An 18,613-nucleotide genomic window follows, 5' to 3' on the forward strand; every position below is an offset into this window, starting at 1 on the left:
TGTCTTCTAAGTCATGTATTCTTTCTTCTGCTTCACCAATTCTGTTGTTAAGGCTGTCCATTGCATTTTTTATTTGTTTTTTGAATACTTTATTTCATTTTGATTTCTCTTTAAGATCTCAATTTTATGGGAGAAATTTTCTTTTGTGTCCTGTATGGATTTTAGTAATTTGTACATGTGCTTCTGATTACATCTATGTAATCTTTTTCTTTTTTATTTGACAGGCAGAGTTAGAGAGAGACAGAGACAAAGGTCCTCCTTCCATTGGTTCACCCCCAAATGGCTGCCACGGCTGGCGCTGCGCCAATCTGAAGCCAGGAGCCAGGTGCTTCCTCCTGGTCTCCCACGTAGGTGCAGGGCCCAAGCACTTGGGCCATCCTCCACTGCACACTCAGGCTATAGCAGAGAGCTGGACTGGAAGAGGAGCAACTGGGACAGAATCCAGCGCCCCGACCAGGACTGGAACCCAGTGTGCCAGCACCACAGGCCGAGGATTAGCCTATTGAGCCGCTGCACCAGCCCATCTATGTAATCTTATGTGCAATTATTTGAATTCCGTTTCTGGCATTTCTTCCACTTCATCATCTTCACAATCTACTATTAAAGTGTTGTGTTCTTTTGTAGGTGTCAAGTTTTCCTTATTCTTGTTTCTTGAATTGGTGTGTTCTTCGGCATTTGTGGAGATACTCATTGTTTTCTTCTTTTTGTTGTGGTGACTTTATCTTTGTACTATTAATCTGTAGATAAGTGGAGTGTCTAATTTCCATGAGTATCTAGAGGCTTGTAGTGGATGTGGCCACAGAGCTCTGTTCAGTTCTCCAGGTTTAAGGGTGTGCCTATGTTGACAGACCCAGGGTTGGTGTGGTAAATCTTTTCTTTTTTTTTTTAATCAGAAGGGAAATTTATTCTGCTCAGCTGAGATCCTATCCTCAAGGGGGCCAGTGCCTGAGCGCTAGCCCCAGTGGGTATAATATTCATCTGCTGTGTCCCAAGGACAACACATTTGATCTGTGCAATCCTCAGTGTAGTTCAGTTTCCCAAGCAGTGTCTCTTACCAGGTAACCAGGTAACTCAACATATTGAGTCTCCCTCTGACTGTTCAAAGTCCCTGCCACACCATGAGTCCTCCCACACACCCTCAGTTTTATTCAGGGCCCTGGTACAGAAGCATCACACAGTCACAAGCTCCAAGCCCCCTTTTAGTTCTCCCCTCCAGATTCAGGAGTCTCTGCTTGGCTGTTCGTTGGACACAGACACGAGCTGCCACGGCTGTTTCATATGTCCAAAATGACACCCAATTTATCAGCTTGTTACAGGACACATTGCCAGGTGGTCGGGGAGAAAGAAACGTGTCTGTCCTGCCCATAGGGCTCCAAGCCATGTTCTCTCTAGTCTCTTCCTGCAGCTTTTTCGCCAGTGATTTAGGCTGCTGCAGTCTGGTCTCACCTCAGTTTCCAATGCTAGTTTGTAGGCTCTCAGCTGCTGGAGTCATGAGCCACGGGTGCCCTCGCCCTCTACCTAGGTCCACCATGTCCCTCTAATTTCGGTAGTTTCCTATGCCATTTTCTCCCCAACTCTTCTCTGAGACTACACTGTCTCCACTTTTTGAAAACTGTCTTCTCCTGGGCTAGAGCAATAAGCTCCCTCCCTACTCTGCCATCTTGGAAAAGCATCGTTTTTTCTACATCTGAGAAGAATATCCTTGGTATTTAGATTGGTATCGCATTGAATCTATCAATTGCTTTTGATAGTATGGACATTTTGATATTGATTCTTCCAGTCCATAAACTTAGAAGATAGTTCCACTTTTTTGTATCTTCTAATATTTCTTTCTTTTAATGTTTTGTAATTGTCATCATAGAGATCTTTGACATCCTTGGTTAAATTTATTCAAAGTATTTTTTTATTTTTCTATCTACTGTGAATGGGACCTGACTTAGAAGTTCTTTCTCAGCCATGACATTTTCTGTGTATACAAATGCTATTGGTTTTTCTGTGTTGATTTTATGTCTTGCCACTTTTCCAAACTCTTTTATGAGTTCACTGGAGTCTTTTGGATCTCCTATATGTAGGATCATGTCATCTACAAATATCTACAAATAGGGGTAGTTTGATTTCCTCCTTTCCAATTTATATCCCTTTGATTTCTTTCTCTTGCCTAATGGCTCTCGCTAAAACTTGCAGGACTATATTGAGTAGTAATGGTGATAGTGGGCATCCTTGTCTGGTTCCAGATCATAGGGAGAATGCTTCCAGCTTTTCCCCATTCAACAGGGTGCTGGCTGTGGATTTGTCATACGCTGCCTTGATTGTGTTGACAAATGTTCCTTCTATACCCATTTTGTTTAGGGTTTTCATCATGAAGGGATGTTGCATTTTGTCAAATGCATTCCCTGTACCTATTGAGATAATCATATGGTTTTTGTTCTTAAGTTGTTCATGTGATGTATCATTCTAATTGATTTGTGAATGTTGAATCATCCCTACATACCAGGGATAAATCCTACTTGGTCTGGGTGAATGATCTTTCTGATGTGCTGTAGGATTTGATCAGCTAGTATTTTGTTGAGGGTTTTTGAATCTGTGTCTATCAAGGATTTTGGTCTATAGTTATCTTTCTCTGTTGCATCTTTTCCAAGTTTAGAAATTAAGGTGATGCAGGCTTCATAGAAACAGTTAGGAGGATTCCCTCTTTTCAGTTGTTTTGAATAGATTGAGAAGAATTGGAATTAGTTCTTCTTTAAATGTCTGGTAGAATTCAACAGTGAAGCTGTCTGGTCCCGGGCTTTTCTTTATTAAGAGGGCCTTTATTACTGATTCAGATTCTGTCTTTGTTATTGGTCTGTTCAGGCTTTCTATTTCTTTGTGACTCAATTTTGGTAGTTTGTATATTTCTAGGAATCTATCCAATTCTTTTAGGTTTCCTAATTTGTTGGCATATAGCTCTTTGTAATTGTTTCTGATGATTCTTTTTATTTCTGTGGTATCTGTTGTTACAGTTCCTTTTCCATCTATGATTTTAGTGATTTGAGTTTTTTTCCTTCCTTTTTTTTGGTTAGTCACACCAATGGTGTATCAATTTTTTTTTTTTTCAAAAAAAAAGCTCTTCATTTAATTTTTTATATTTTTGTTTGAATTCTGTTTATTCTCTCATTTTAATTATTTCTTTACTCCTTTTAGTTTTGGATTTGGTTTGCTGTTGCTTTTCTGGGTCCTTGAGATTCATTGGTAACTCATTTGTTTGGTACCTTTCCAGTTTCTTCATGTAGGCACTGATTGCTGTAAACTTCTCTCTTAACACTGCTTTTGCTGTATCCTTTAAGTTTTGATATGATGTATGATTATCTTCATTTGTTTCCAAAAATGTTTTTATTTCTCTTTTGATTGCTTCTATTACCCACTGTTCATTTAGGAACATGTTGTTCAGTCTCCATGTGTTTACATATGTTCCCTCAAGATGTTTTTGAGTTGTTGATTTCCAGCTTTATTCCATTGTGGTGAGAGAAGATGCAGGGTATGAATTCAATTGTTTTGAATTTGCTGAGACTTGCTTTGTGGCCTAGTATATGAACTATCCTAGAGAATGTTCCATGCACTGATGGAAAAAATGTGTATTCTGCCATGTGGGGTGAAAGCTTCTGTACATACCCGTTAGGTCCATTTGGTCTATAGTGTCAATTAACTCTGTTGTTTCCTTGCTGATTTTCTTTCTGATTAATCTATTCATTGCTTAGAATAGGGTACTGAAGTCTCCAATTACTATTGTATTGGAGTCTATGTCTCCCTTTAGGCCCATTAACATTTGTTTTAAATAGCCAAGTGCCCTGTAGTTGGGTGCATATGTTTATTATAGTCAAATCTTCCTGTTGAATTGACCCCTTCATCATTACATAGTAGTGCCCTTCTTTGTCTATTAACAGTTTTTGTGTTGAAGTCTATTTTGTCTGATACTAGAATGGCTATATATATAGCATGGAATAACTTTTTCTGTCTTTTCACATTCAGTGTGCATATATCTTTGTTAGTGAGATGTGTTTCTTGTAAGCAGCAGATAGACGGGTCTTGTTTTTAAATCCATTCTGCCAGTCTGTATCTTTTAACTGGAGAACTGAGGCTATTTACGTTCATTTTTACTATTGATAAATAACAACTTGGCCCTGCCATTTTTATATAAATATCCCTGTTGTTTACTTTGGATTTCTTTTGTACTTTTACAGTCGTGGGGGATAGTTTCTGTCTTCTCATTCTTTCATAATGATGGCTATCTTTCTGTGTTTCTGTGTGTAGCACATCTTTAAGCATCTTTTGTAAGGCTGGATAAGTGTTGGAAAATTCTTTCAATTTCTGTTATGGAAAGTCTTTATTTCACCTTCATTCATAAATGAGAGATTTGCAGGGTACAGTATTCTGGGTTGACAGATTTTTCTTTTAAGATTTGGTCTATATCTCGCCTGTAGGGATTCTGATGAGAAGTCACCTGTGAGTCTAATTGGAGATCCTCTGAAAGTAATCTTTCTTTTCTCTCATGCACATTTTAGAATCTTTTCTTAGGTTTTACTGTGGAAAGTGGCTACATCGAGTCATGGCAAAGATCTTTTCTGGTCATGTCCGTTAGGAGTTATATATACTTCCACCACTTGGATGTCCCTTTTCTTTCTAGAAATTGGGAAAGTTTTCGGTAATTAATCCATTCTGTCTTTCCACACCTTCAGGCACTCCTAAGACCCATATGTTGGGTCATTTGATAGTGTCCCATAGATCTCTAACAGTTTTTATGTTCCCTATTTTCTTCTTCTTTTTTTTCTGTCAGATTTCCAAAGATGTGTCTTCTAGTTCATATTTCTACATGCAAAGATGCAGTTTTCCCAGCACCATTGTTGAAGAGACTGTCCTTGCTCCAGATACTTTTTTTAGCTTCTTTGTTAAAGATAAATTAGTTGTGACTGTATGGATTGATTTCTGGAGTTTATATTCTGTTCCATTGGTCTACATATTTAATTTTGTGCCATTACCAGGATGTTTTGATTATAATTGTCCTATAGTATGTCTTGAGATCTGGTATTCTAATGTCTTTAGCTTTGTTTTTGTTGTCTAAGATTGATTTAGCTATATTCAGGGTTCTCTTGTGTTTCTATATGAATTTTAGTATTTTTTTTAGATCTGAGAAGAATGTCCTTGGTGTTTTGATTGGAACAGCATTTAATCTATAAATTGCTTTTTGTAGTATGGATATTTTGATGATATTTATTGTTCCAATCCATCACCATGAAAGATTTTTCCACTTTTGTGTGTCTCCTATTTCTTTATTTAATGTTTTGTAATTTTCATCATATCAAACTTTGATATCCTTGGTAAAATTTATTACAAGGTATTTTATTATTTTTGTAGCTATTGTGAATGGGACTGAGTTCTTCCTTTTCAGCCAAGGCATTGTCTATGTATACAAAGGCTATTGGTTTTTCTGTGTTGATTTTATATCCTGCCACTTTTCCAAACTCTTTAATGAGTTCTAATAGTCAGTGGAGTCTTTGGATCCCTTATATGCAGGATCATGTCATTTTCAAATAGGGATAGTTTGAATTCCTCCTTTCCAATTTGTATCCCTTTGATTTTTTTTTTCTTGCTTAATTGCTTTTGCTAAAACTTTCAGGACTATTATTTACATTGAGTAGCTATGGTGAGAGTGGGCATCCTTGTCTGGTTCCAGATCTTAGGGGGAATGCTTCCAGCTATTGCCCATTCAGTAGGATGCAGGCCATGGATTTGTCATATATTGCCTTGATTGTGTTGAGGAATATTCCTTCTGTACTCAATTTGCCTAAGGCTTTGATCATGAAAGGATGTTGTATTTCATCAAATGCTTTCTCTGAATCTATTAAGATAATAATATGGTTTTTTGTTCTTCAGATGATTAATGTAGTGTATTACTTTTATTGACTTATGAATGTTGAACCACCCCGGCATACCAGGGATAAATCCCACTTGGCCCACATGAATGATCTTTCTGATATGTTGTTAGATTCAATTAGCCAATATTTTGTTGAAGATTTTTGCATCTGTGTTCATCAGGGATATTGGTCTATATAGTTCCCTTTCTCTGAAGTATTTTTTTCTGGTTTAGGAATTAAGGTGATGCTGGCCTCATAGAAGGAGTTTGAAAGGATTTCCTTCCTTTTGATTGTTTTGAATAGCTTGAAAAGAATTGAAATTAGTTCTTTAAATGTCTGGTGGAATTCAGCAGTGAAGCCATCTGGTCCTGGGATTTTCTTTGTTGGGAGGGTCTTTATTAGTGATTCAATTTCCATCTGTGTTATTTGTCTGTTTAGGTTTTCTGTGTCATCATGGCTCAATTTTGGTAGATTGTATGTGTCCAGGATCTATCCATGTCTTCTAGATTTCCCAATTTGTTGGCATACAACTCTTTGTAGTAATTCCTGATGATTGTTTTCTGTGGTGTCTGTTAGATTTCCCTTTTCATCTCTGATTTTATTAATTTGGGTCTTTTCAACCCCCCCCCTTTTTTTTGGTAAGTTGGGCTAATGTTGTTGATTTTCTTTTTTCAAAAAATTAGCTCTTCATATCACTAATCTTTTGTATTTTATTCAATTTGTTTATTTTTTCTCTAATTTTAATTGTTTCTTTCCTCCTACTTATTTTGGATTTGGTTTGTTGTTTTTCTAGATCCTTGAGATGAATTTATAGATAATTTATTTGGTACATTTCCAATTTCTTGATGTAGGCACAAATTGCCATAAACTTCCCTCTTAACACTGCTTTTGCTTTTCCCATAAGGTTTTTTTTTTTTTTTTTAAAGATTTTTACTTATTTGAGAGTTAAGGTTACAGACAGGGGAAGGGAGAGAAAGAAAGATCATCTCATCTGCTGTTTGACTCTCCAAATGGCCACAGTGGCTAGAGCTGGGCCAGTCTGAAGCCAGGAACCAGAAGCTTCTTCTGGGTCTCCCATGCAGGTGCAGGGGCCCAACCACTTGGGCCATCGTCCACTAGTTTCCTAGGCCATTAGCAGAGAGCTGGATCAGAAACGAGGCAGCCGATACTTGAGCCAGCACACATGTGGGATGGTAGTGCCAGAGGTGGAGGCTAAGTCTACTAAGCTATGGTGCCATTCTGCCTGTAAGTTTGGATATGTTGTATTGTCATGTTCATTCGTTTCCAGATACAAGTTTTGTTTTTTTGGTTTTTTTTTGTTTGTTTGTTTGTTTTTGTTTTTTGTTTTTTTTTGTTTTGTTTTGTTTTGTTTTGTTTTATTTTGACAGGCAGAGTGAATAGTGAGAGAGACAGAGAGAAAGGTCTTCCTTTTGCCATTGGTTCACCCTCCAATGGCCGCCACGGCTGGCGCGCTGTGGCCGGCGCACCACGCTGATCCGAAGGCAGGAGCCAGGTGCTTCTCCTGGTCTCCCATGGGGTGCAGGGCCCAAGCACTTGGGCCATCCTCCACTGCCTTCCCGGGCTACAGCAGAGAGCTGGCCTGGAAGAGGGGCAACCGGGACAGAATCTGGCGCCCAGACTGGGACTAGAACCCTGTGTGCCAGCGCCACTAGGTGGAGGATTAGCCTATTGAGCAGCGGCGCTGGCCCCAGATATGTTTTTATATCCCTTTTGGTTTGTTCTATCTGTTCTTTCAGGAGCATGTTGTTCAGTCTCCATATGTTTACATATGTTCTAGAGATTCTTAAATTGTTCATTTCCAGCTTCATCCCACTGTGATCAGAGAAGATGCGTGGTATGATTTCAGTTTTTTGGAATTTTCTGAGACTTGCTTTATGCCCTAGCATATTGTCCATACTAGAGAAAGTTCCATGCACTGTGAAAAGAATGTGTAATCTGCCACTGTAGTATGAAAAATTCTGTAGATATGTTAGGTCCATTTGATCCATAGTGTTGTTTAGCTCTGTTGTTTTTTTGTTTTCTGTGTAGTTGATCTGTCCATTGATGAAAGCAGGGTGTTGAAGTTCCCCATTACTATCGTCCAAGTCTCCAGTTAGATTTGTTAACACTTCTTTTAAATTGCCAGTTGCCCTGAGATTGAGTGCATATATATTTGTTATAGTCACATCTTCCTGTTGAATTGATTCCTTCACCATTACATAGTGCCCTTCTTTGTCTCTTTTAACAGTTTTTGTGTTAAGTCTTTTTTGTCTGGTATTGGAATAGCTACACATTCCCTTTTTTGCTTTCCATTAGCATGGAATATCTTTTTCCATCCTTTCATTTTCAGTCTGCATGTATCTTTGTTGGTGAAATGTGTTCGTTGTAGGCAGAAAATAGACAGGTCTTGTTTTTTATCCATTCAGCCAGTCTGTATCTTTTAACTGGAGAACTGAGGCCATTTACATTCATGTTTGCTATTTTTAAGTAACTACTTGGCCCTGCCATTTTTTCCATAAATGTTCCTGTTGTTTACTTTGGATTTCCTTTGTACTTTAACTGACAGATTTTCTTTTCTTTTTTTTTTTAAAGGTTTATTTTATTTATTTGAAAGAGTTACAGAGAGAGGTAGAGACAGAGAGAGGTCTTCCATCCTCTGGTTCACTCCACAAATGGCCACAATGGCTGGAGCTGTGCCAATCCGAAGCCAGGAGCCAGGCACTTCTTCCGGCTCTCCCATGTGGGTGCAGGGGCCCAAGGAGTTGGGCTGTCTTCTACTGCTATCCCAGGCCTTAGCAGAGAGCTGGATCTGAAGAGCAGCCGGGACTAGAACTGGTATCCATATGGGATGCCAGCACTCAGGCCAGGGCTTTAACCCGCTGCACCACAGTGCCAGCCCCTAACTGGGAGATTTTCTGCCTTCACATTCTTTCATAATGATGGCTATCCTTCTGTGTTTCTGTGTGTAGCACATCCTTAAGCGTCTTTTATCAGGCTGGACAAGTGGTGACAAATTATTATGGAAGCTCTTAACCCACAATACTGCAAAGCTTTCATTTGTGAATGAAGGTGAAGTTGACAGTTTTTTTCTCATAAGACTTGGACTATATCTTGCCATTCTCTCCTAGCCTGTAGGGTCTCTGATGAGAACTGAGCTGTGAATGTAATTGGAATTCTCTGAAAATAATCTGGCATTTCTGTCATGTGCATTTTAGACTCTTTTCTTTGTTTTACTGTGGAGAGTTTGATTACAACGTGCCGTGGCGAGGATCTTTTCTGATCATGTCTATTAGGAGTTCTGTGTGCTTCCCATACTTGGACATCTCTTTGTTCCTCGAAATTGGGGAAGTTATCTGTAATTATTTCACTAAAAAAGCCTTCTAATGTATTCTCTGTTTGCATGCCTTCAGGAACTCCTGAAAACCATATGTTGGATCCTTTGACAGTATCCCATAAATCTCCAACACTGGTTTTAATATTTCAAATTCCTTCTTTTTCCTTTATTCTTTTTGTTGTTCTGACTGAAAAATTTCCAAAGATTTGTCTTATAGGTCAGATATTCTTTCTTCTGCCTCACTAATCTGTTGTTGTATTTGGCCTATTGAATTCCTCATTTCTAATACTTTATTATTTCTCTTTAAAATCTCCATTTCATCAGAAAATTTTTCATTCATGTCATGTTTGGATTTCTTTAATTGATGGATTTGCTTCTCTTTGCTTCTGAGTTAGCCCATGATTTTCTTTTGAATTCCATGTCAGGCGTTGCATCAGTTCATCCTCTGTGCATTCTATTGTTGAAGTGTTGCTATGTTCCTTTGAGGAAGAGTGTGTTGATCATGTTGTCTTCCCTATTGTTTCTTGAATTTCTGCGTTTATTTTTAGGCATTTGTGGAGGTACTTTTTGATTTTTTTTTCTTTTGATGGCCTTCATCTTTGAACTATGCCTCTGTGACTCAGTGGAATGTCTGCTCTCTGGGTGAATAGCCAGAGGTGTGTGTTGGATGTGGCCACAGAGCTCTGGTCAGGGCGACACCCGAGTTGGGTGCAGTAGATCGCCTCTCGTTAGCACAAGATGACTCTGCAAGTGTAATCACACCCTTCCCTCCTCTTTGCCCGGCATTAGCCCTGAGTGTGTGTAGTAGTCACCCTTGCTCCCACATGAACTCACAAAAGGACCTGTGCAGTCCTTAGTGTGGGCCTGCATCCCACTGCAGGGACCCACCCCCGGCAGTCAGGGAGTGCTGAGCGTGTGGAGCCCCACCCAGGGACTGCCCAGACACTCAGCTACACCCTGTGTGCTCTCACGCAGTCAGAGTTCCCGCAGTCTCAGCCCACAAAGCTCCCACAGTTACAGGGTGCAGGGTATCCACTGCACCCCACCAGCCTGTCCCGTCCACAGAGAGGCTGAGACGTTCCCCGAGCCAGCTGCCTGTGGGTGCTCCTCCTAGGCGGTTTGAGACAAAGCCTGTGATAGGTTGAGAGGTTAGGGGTGCCCCACCGTCGCATGTGGGTGCCCAGCCCACTGTCAGTCTTCCCAGCCAGACTCAAAGTGGGGAATGTGGATTTTTCTCTCTAGTAAAATCCTTGGATCACACAGGTGCACAATGCCCGCTGTCTGGCGCCCTACCTGCTTCCCAATCGGGCCTTCTGCCTGCCGGTTGTGGTGCATAGACCAGTCTCGGCAGCCAGTAGTAATGTCGGAGTGGCCTCTCCTCCCACCGGAGCTGCTGCGGCTGCCTCTGCTGACAAGATGGTGTGCATCCCCGCCAGTTGCTGTGTGTGCACAAGAGCTGCCGCAGCTGCTACCTACTATGTCCAAAACGGCGCCCACCCTCTCAGCCTGCTGCCTGGCACCATTGCTGGGGGGCATGTGGGGAGAGGAACATGCCCCCCTTTTTTTCCTCTGGGTGAGCAGGCGCCCCGTTCCTCTCAGGGCTCTGGGCCGGACTCAGACAGTGTGGTCTGCTAGGCTCTCCCTCCAGCTGTAGGACCAGCGGCACAGGCTCCTGCAGTCTCGTCTCACCTTGTCAAAGTTGGCGCTTTCTCCAGCTCAGGGCCGCGGGGTCGTTTGTGGTGTCTGTGCTCGGTGCTGCACGTCTGCCCCTTGCACACAGATCTGTGGCGTGACTTTGCCTTCCGCGCAGTCTCCACTACAGTTTTCCCTCCAACTCTCCCCTGAGAATGCACATTTGTTGTTGTGTTGTTTACTATCGGCCCCTAGCCTAGCGCAGTGTGCCTGTCCGCATTCACCATCTTGGAATCTGCTACTCCTCTGGTTGCTACTGTGCGGCGAACACTTGTCCTGTGTTCTTACTACGTGTTTGAAACACATCCTGTTCAGCTCCCACAACCCACGGTCCGGGTGCTAAGGCAGATTCGAATGCTGGCTCAGGTGCTAGGGAGGGGCAGCGTAGAACACAAACTCGGATGGGTCCTGTTCGCTGAGTCCAGAGCCGTCCAGCCCGTGCCCTCGGATGAGCCTGATGGGTACTGGGCTCCTGCAGCTGTCCTGCACGGTTTGGGCCTGATCTGATTTCATTCCATCCTTGTTCCATTTCTTGGACCTCAGATTGTTCTGTTGCCACTGTGGCAAAATGGCGAGCGGAATGACCCCTGATGCAGGAAGTAATCACTGTGCTCTCTCAACCCCCAGGAACCACAGGACTGGTGCTGAGACACAACTCCTTCGACATGTACTCTGGAGGTAGGCCTGTCTGGGCGCAGGCGGATGTGCACGCGCGCGGGCGCACACACACACACACACACCCCACCCCGGCAGGTGATGGTTTTCATGGGAGATGACGGAGCTGGGCTCAGGGCCACCTGCTGCCTTTGGCATGCCAGCTCTCTCGGTAGGCCTAGCCCAGGTGCAGATCATGAGACAAGTGTGAGGGTTTACTGGGGAGGCAGGCTCAGGGGGACTGGGGACACGAGACAGCACAAGGAGGGAGGCCCATCCTGAGTGTGTACAGAAGTCTTGCTAATACGGAGAGACAGCCCAGAGGGGTGCAGGAGCCCCTGGCCCTGGGCTGCAAGTGGAGTCTGGACTGGGAGGCCTCCTATAATTGCTGGAGGAAGGGGCTGCCCTGGGATGTGGAGGCCTTTGCAAGGAGGGGTGTGGTGCCTGCCTTATGGACAAGCGGGATGGCCCTGAGCCCAGGGCTGCAGGCGGCCCCACCTGGCTTTCTTGGTCCCAGCTCGTGGGTGAGGAGTCCACAGGGCCAGGGGAGATGCACCTTGCAGTCAGCATCGAGGCCCACACAGGCCTCAACCAAGCTGGCAGACTTGCTTCTAGGACTGAGAGGTGGGCAGAGCTTGGACGTGCTGTCTGCACCATCCCTGTCTGCATGTAGGCATGCAAGGCCCCTGCTGCTTCCCGACAGAGCTGGGGGCGAGAGCAAGAAGAGAGGCCTCCGCTTGTTCTCTGGCCAGCACCCTGCAGGGTCCTGAGGATGGCACAGCCTCTGGGTCGGAGACTTCGGGCCGCATGACCAGAGGCAGGTGGCACCCCTGACCCTCAGTTTCCGCATGTGTTCCATAGCACCCACGCTGTAAGAGTGGGTGAAATAAGTGGGGAGGGGCTGCCTGGCTTGGGTGGCAGAGGGGATCCAGGGAGGTGACCTTGGTGTCCTCCCTCCCCTGCTCCCTCAGTCCAGCCCAGTGACTCAGAAGCAAGGAGGTCAGAAATAAACAGGCAAAAAAATTAAGCAGATGAAGCTAACCTTTTACCTCGTTACTGCGGACTTAAGTACAACGTGGGCTGACGGGGTACAGGAATAGAGGCATTTTGAGAGCACGTAGCCTTTTCCCCCAAGAGACAAAAGAAAGAGTTTTAAAGTGAGGCAATGGGAACCCAGGGCCCCCTCACCTTCTCCGACAGCCATGTCCATCGCAAACAGGCGCTAGATCCCAGCACCTGCTCATGCCACAAGCAAATTTTTATCTTTGAAGTTCCAGGATCCTTTCATTAGAACAGGCACTGGGATGACCAACAGGGCCTTCTGCGGGCTGGCATGGGGGAGTCGATTCTACCCGAGGGTGGCCGGCTTTGTGGAAGTGCAGCCTGTGAACAAAGCAAACAGGGTGATGCTTAGGAAAACCTCGTGCTTCGTGTACAACCCCGCTATCCCAGTCTTGGCCTGCATGTTCCAGTAATCGGCCCTGCATTCTCCTCTGGCACTGGACCCCACAGGTTATGTAGCTGATCGCGCTCATAGGTTGTAGCTCCATCAGCGTGTACTTGCTCTCAGCAGGGCTATTACTCACCCTCATTTGACAGGTGCAGTCCCCGCTTTAACCACTAGGGGACTCCTTCCTAAGCCTCAGCATTCCAGAGCCCTCTTCTCACATTGCACTTATTCTGCAACTTGCAGAGAGAATACGGGAGTAAAATCTGCAGTATTCACATTTTCCTATTAATCAGCTCATTTTTTATGAAAATAGATTTTAAAGGGACATCACTGTCTTAAGTACATGCCATTCTTGCTTATTCTGCTGGGACAGGGAATGTAAAAATAAATCCAAAGGAAACAAATGAGCATCCTTCCAGCAAGCTCGTGCCTGCTCTCTGTGCAATAGAAAGGTTCGCAAGTTTAGGGAAGGGTTAAAGACATAAGCAGAGCCCTGCCCCTCGGCGTAGCAGGAGCAAGGTAGGAGACCCGCGTTCTCTGTCAGATCAAAGCTGTCTGAGGCTGTGTGGAGTACCACTGAAATCAGCAGAGGTCATCAGGGTGTGAGCCAGTGCGGAGGGGGTGAGGTGTGCACAGAGCCCAGAGCTCCTGGAGCCGATGGTGCTCAGGAACCTCGAGGCTAGACCCACAGGGGCTGCCTGACCGGTGGTTGCCACCCACTGCTCGTGACGGTCAGCTGGGGAACTTTGAAGTTCCAGCGACCAAAGCTAACCCCCGATCCCCCTCCCTCTGCTCCCTCTACCCTTCCCTGGAACAGAGGCCTCCTGGGGGGCATCCCAGCTCAGGGGGAGCCTGCCCCAAGGCAGCAGAAGTGAGAATGACAGTGGTCACTTCCCTACGTAATCAGCGCCTCGTATTCCTTCCTCCCTCAGACCCCAAGAGTGTGTTGCAATTCCTTAAAGAAGTTCCAATGGGCACGTTGGTGCTGGTGGCCTCCTACGATGACCCAGGGACCAAGTAAGTGGGAAACTCTGCCTGCTGGGCCACAGCACCACGTGGTGACGCACATCGGATCCTTCTGTGCCTTGCATGCCCGCGCCAGCTTCAGGCAGCTCCTCTCAGGAGGTCACTGGGGAAACGCAGAGAGAGATGTCCCTGGAGGTTTCCCACAGGCTCCTTGACCTGTGACCAAGCGGAAACCCTCCCTGTCCAGTCATTACCGACTGGTCACAGAAATGGTGATGTTTGGTGACAGGGGAGGGCATTCCCGAAAGTTCTTGGAAAGTGAAATTCCAAGATAATACTACTGTGGTGTAGAACCATTAGAAATCCCTGCATAGTTTTCTTGTTCCCCACAGTAAGCATTTTCTGTGACCTTTTTGAAGACCCCCCCCATTGTTATTACATGGACTTAAAGATCAGTGTCCTACATCCAAGATGATGGCGTGGACAATGTGTAAAAGGGGCTGGCATTCGGCACAGCTGTCAGGACAGCACTTGGGACACCCAAGTTTTACATCAGGTGCCCTGGTTCAAGTGCAGGTTCCTCCTGCTGACGCACAGTGTGGGAGGCGAGTCCCTGCCACCCCTGTGGGACACCCAGCGTTGACCTGGCCCAAGCGTGGCCAGTGGGAGAGTGGACCAGCAGAGGGGCCATCTCTCTCTGATATTTCTCTCCCCCTTGTAACTAATTGTTTAAAAAGAAAAGGACAAGGGATGACACCGTGGGCTCCCATCGCCTTGTATCCCCTAACGTTACTACAGCCCACAGCGCCCTTATTCTGCTAAGTGCACCTGGAACATAGGTCAATAAGGAAACCACCTCATGTTGCCCGCGCTGCTCGGAATCTCTGCGGTTATGAGATGCACGATTCTGCTAAAACGTTTAGTCTCGGGGAAAGGGGATGATTTTTCAGTTACTTAATTCTGGCACTCCCATCGGGGGGGGCAATCCTTTTTCTGCCAAGGGCCGTGTGGATTTCTCTAACATCATTCCTGGGCCATACAAAATTGTCTACTAAAAAGCCTGCGAATGAAGGGCCCGATCTGCATGCCTTGTCTGGCCCACGGGCCGGAAGTTCCCCACCCCTGCGGCAGTCATGGCCCCTTCTCCTGTCCCGCTGAGTAAGGGGCAGAGGGCGGGGCGGGTCCGAGAGCCCCACAGTGCACCCTTCCCGCCACCAGGTGCCCCTCCGCCCATCCCCTGTGTCAGCTGTCCTCTCTGGCCCTCTGCAGGATGAATGACGACATCAGGAAGCTCCTCTCCGACCTCGGCAGCTCCTACGCCAAGGAGCTGGGCTTCCGCGACAGCTGGGTGTTCCTGGGGGCCCGAGAACTCAAGAGCAAAAGCCCCTTTGAGGAGGTAGGTCCTGGTCGCGGGTGCTGCGTGACGGTGTGAGGGAGAGGTCTCCACGTGGGGCTAGCAGGTTGTCACTCACCCCAAGGTCAGGCTGGCCCTATTGGCCAACACCCAGGGAGAAGCTGCTTTGGCCCTGTGGGAGAGCCAACTTGGCCCAGCGAGAGCCCCTGGCACGTGGAGGCCAGCAGGCGCATCCTCACACAGGGCTCAACAGTCATGGCCTAGGTGCGCCCTGAGCCAGCGAGTGTGGAGTGTGAGGGGTGCTCCCGGGAGCCGCCAGAGGGCAGAGGAAGGGTTGGGCCTTCTCCCCATCTGCCTGGGAGAACTACAAGGCTTTTCCCAGCCCCTGTGGTGACAGCATCCAGCTCTGGCCAGATCCCAAAAGCTACAGGTCAATGCTGCTGGCACAGACTGACCTGATGGCACTGGGGAGCCCTGGAGGCTGCGCCCGGGGTCACAGTGAGAGAAATGCGTGCAGCCAGCTGTGGGATCTTCCTTAGCACTTGGAACAAAGCAGGTGCAGCTGTCTGTCTCACAGCAGCAAAGCTGGGTCCTTGGTGAGGCTCACGCCTGCTGGCCTAGGTCTCAGTGAGGAGGTGCCTGCTGCCACAGCGCTTGCCTGGGGGCTTCCCGGGCTGGGCCTGGAGAGTGCCATAGGAGGCAGGAGGCCAGCAGCTGGTGGGAAAGGGGCTGTGGGGGCAGGGAAGGGCCACAGTGGGCTTGGCCAGAGACATTGGTGTTTTTCTAAGTGTGTGCAGGAGAATGCACTGGACATTTTTTGCTGCTCAGGGCTATGTGGCTAATTTATAACATCCACAGGCCAGCACTGTGGCATAACCGGTAAAGTGCCGGCATTCCCTATGGGTGCCCGTTCAAGTCCTGGCTGCTCCACTTGTGATTCAGCTCTCTGTTAATGCGAGTGGGAAAGCAGTGGAAGACCGCCCCAGTCCCCCTCCCCTACTTCCTGTCTCTGGGGATGGGCCTGTTCTGGACATTTCCTCACGGGGGGCCCCACCCCACGTGGAATTTGGTGTCTGCCTTATCTCGCACAGGGTCAGGGTTTTGAGAGTAGCAATGCAGCAAGGCAGGCGAAGCCACCCCTTGGAAAATCCTCACGCTGTATCAGGGGGCCTAGGCCTGCATCTCACCTCTGCTTCCAGCCCAGCCCCCTGCTACTGCACCTGGGAGGCATCAGATGATGACCTGAGTGCTTGGGCCCCTGCTGCTCCCATGGCAGACCTGAAAGAAGCTCCTGGCTTCAGCCTGCCCCAGCCCTGGCCATTGGAGCCGTCTGGGGAGTGAACCAGCACAGGGAGGACTTCTGTTTCTCTGTGCTTCTCCGTCTCTGTAACTCTGCCTTTCAAATAGGCGGTAACTGAGTCTTTTTGCTTCTATCATGCCAGGGGGGCAGAGCTTAGAGAGCCTTAGCCCCTCCCCTCAATTCTGTATCAGCTGCTCTAGACACCCCTAGTAACAATCATAACAGATTCAATAAAAAGAATCCTTGAGTCTTGCTCTATGAAAAGCAGGGTTACAGAGAGACAGGGAAGTCTTCCATCTTCCAGTTCACTCCCCAAATGGCTTTAACGGCCAAGGCTGGCCCTAGCTGAAGCCCAGAACATCCTCCAGGTCTTCCACATGGGTGCAGGGGCCCAAGGACTTCAGCCATGCTCCAATGCCTCCCCAGGCACATGAGCAGCAAGCTGGATTGGAAGCGGAGCGGCTGGGACTTGAACCAGTGCTCATAAGGGAGGCAGGTGGCTTAACCCGCTGTGCCACAAGTGGCAAATGCACATAGGGTTCCTACACAGCTTCCCTGTTAACGGTAACTCTATCTTCACTCTCCAGTACCTGAAGAACAACCCAGACACAAACAAATACGAGGGCTGGCCGGAGCTGCTGGAGCTGGAAGGCTGTGTGCCCAAGAAGGTGTTCTAGGACGGCTGCGGCTCGTCCAGGCCCAGGGCTCTGGGAAGCTCCTGCCAGACTCGGGGGGCAGAGGCCCAGCAGGGCCGAGGCGGCGGCAGCACAGGTACGGGGAGCGCCGAGGGGCCGCACACAACGTGCCTCACTGCCCTTCGTCGGAAACCAAACCCACCCAGCACCCTGAGAACTCCTACCTGGGAACGGCAGGGCTTCGGCTTCTGGCAGCCGCCATGTGAGGGTGCGCACCGGCGTGCTGCCTCCAGGGCCTGCTGCCGGCCCACCCTGGAGAAGGACTGACCGCCCACACCTGAGCAGAATTAAAGGTGTTGTTACTGATTCGGAATGCGCCTTCCCCGCACTCCAGAGGTGCCTCCCTGGGGTGGAAGTGGCCTAGACTCAGGTCAGGGCCCACTCTTGGCAGCACGGGGGGTTTCGTGAAGGTGTCAAAGAACCCTTCCTTCCCAGGGTGGCCAGGCCCCAGGCAGGGTCATCACAGGATGGAGTAGCGGGACAAGGGCTGCTTCCACCCACAGCCTGGGGCAGGTGCTTCATTGGGAGGTGACTCCAGGCATCACCAGCAGGGGAAGGGAGTAGTGAGGCAGGGAGAGCAATGAAGGGTGCATCGTCACCCTGCCCCCCGCCCCGGTGGGTGCTGGGGCGAAGTTCCAGCAGGAACCACTAGGAGCCCGTGCCAGCCTCCTCTCAGGGACCAGGAAGCTGGGGTATTCACTCACCAACTCCCGTCAGCCACCTGTGGAGGCCTGCTGGTGATGACAAGTTCCAAGCACCTCCAGTGGGGCCCAGCTGCCCCCGGGGAGGCCTCGCGGAGGGAGCACAGGGCCCGGCTTCCTGCAGCCAGCAGAGTGCAAATGCCCACCAGCGCCAGGAGGCTCCCAATTCCCCAAGATCAGGGAGACAGGGAGAGCTCCAAACGTGCCAAGAGGCTGGGGTCGAGAGGAGGTCAGAGCGTGGGACCCCTCAGCCAGGGGCACAGTGGGCTGGGACACAGGCGGTGAGAGGAAGGCAGCCACCCCACCCATCCCTGCACACAGGATCACCCTCAGACTAAAGGGGGGTTTGCAGACAACACAGTCAGCACTGACCCAGGCACCCACACTGATACACTGCTGGGGCAAACATGGCCAGGACCCCACTCTGGGAATGACGCTGGCCGAAATGTTCCATTATTCCCACAGACACCTCTGTACGCTCAGAAGTTGTTCTCTACTGCAGGCAGGAACACCACCTAAAGTTTAGAAAGAACCAATAAAGACTGCTCTTTTTGAAGACTGATTAATTGACTTGATGGA

General features: G+C 47.5%; 1 protein-coding gene across 10 annotated transcripts in view; it reads left to right on the top strand.

Annotated features, from left to right (window-relative positions):
- The window catches only part of FAM3D (FAM3 metabolism regulating signaling molecule D), a 45,180-nt gene extending 26,584 nt beyond the window's left edge, over nt 1-18,596 (top strand). For 9 of the 10 annotated variants that reach the window (XM_008260859.5, XM_089306017.1, XM_089306010.1 and 6 more), the window contains 4 exons: nt 11,542-11,592; nt 13,951-14,035; nt 15,254-15,380; nt 17,226-18,596. In XM_008260859.5, the coding sequence (XP_008259081.1) occupies nt 11,542-11,592; nt 13,951-14,035; nt 15,254-15,380; nt 17,226-17,315 (353 nt within the window). In that variant the 3' untranslated portion in view covers nt 17,316-18,596. Of the gene's footprint in view, nt 1-224; nt 615-11,541; nt 11,593-13,950; nt 14,036-15,253; nt 15,381-17,225 lie in introns of those variants that run through there. The other variant, XM_089306018.1, reaches the window with a different exon arrangement.
- The last annotated feature ends 17 nt before the right edge of the window (nt 18,597-18,613 follow it).

The sequence above is a fragment of the Oryctolagus cuniculus genome, chromosome 10, assembly GCF_051225735.1.
Source record: "Oryctolagus cuniculus isolate XC-2025 breed Fujian yellow rabbit chromosome 10, ASM5122573v1, whole genome shotgun sequence".
Classification (NCBI taxonomy): Eukaryota; Metazoa; Chordata; class Mammalia; order Lagomorpha; family Leporidae; genus Oryctolagus; species Oryctolagus cuniculus.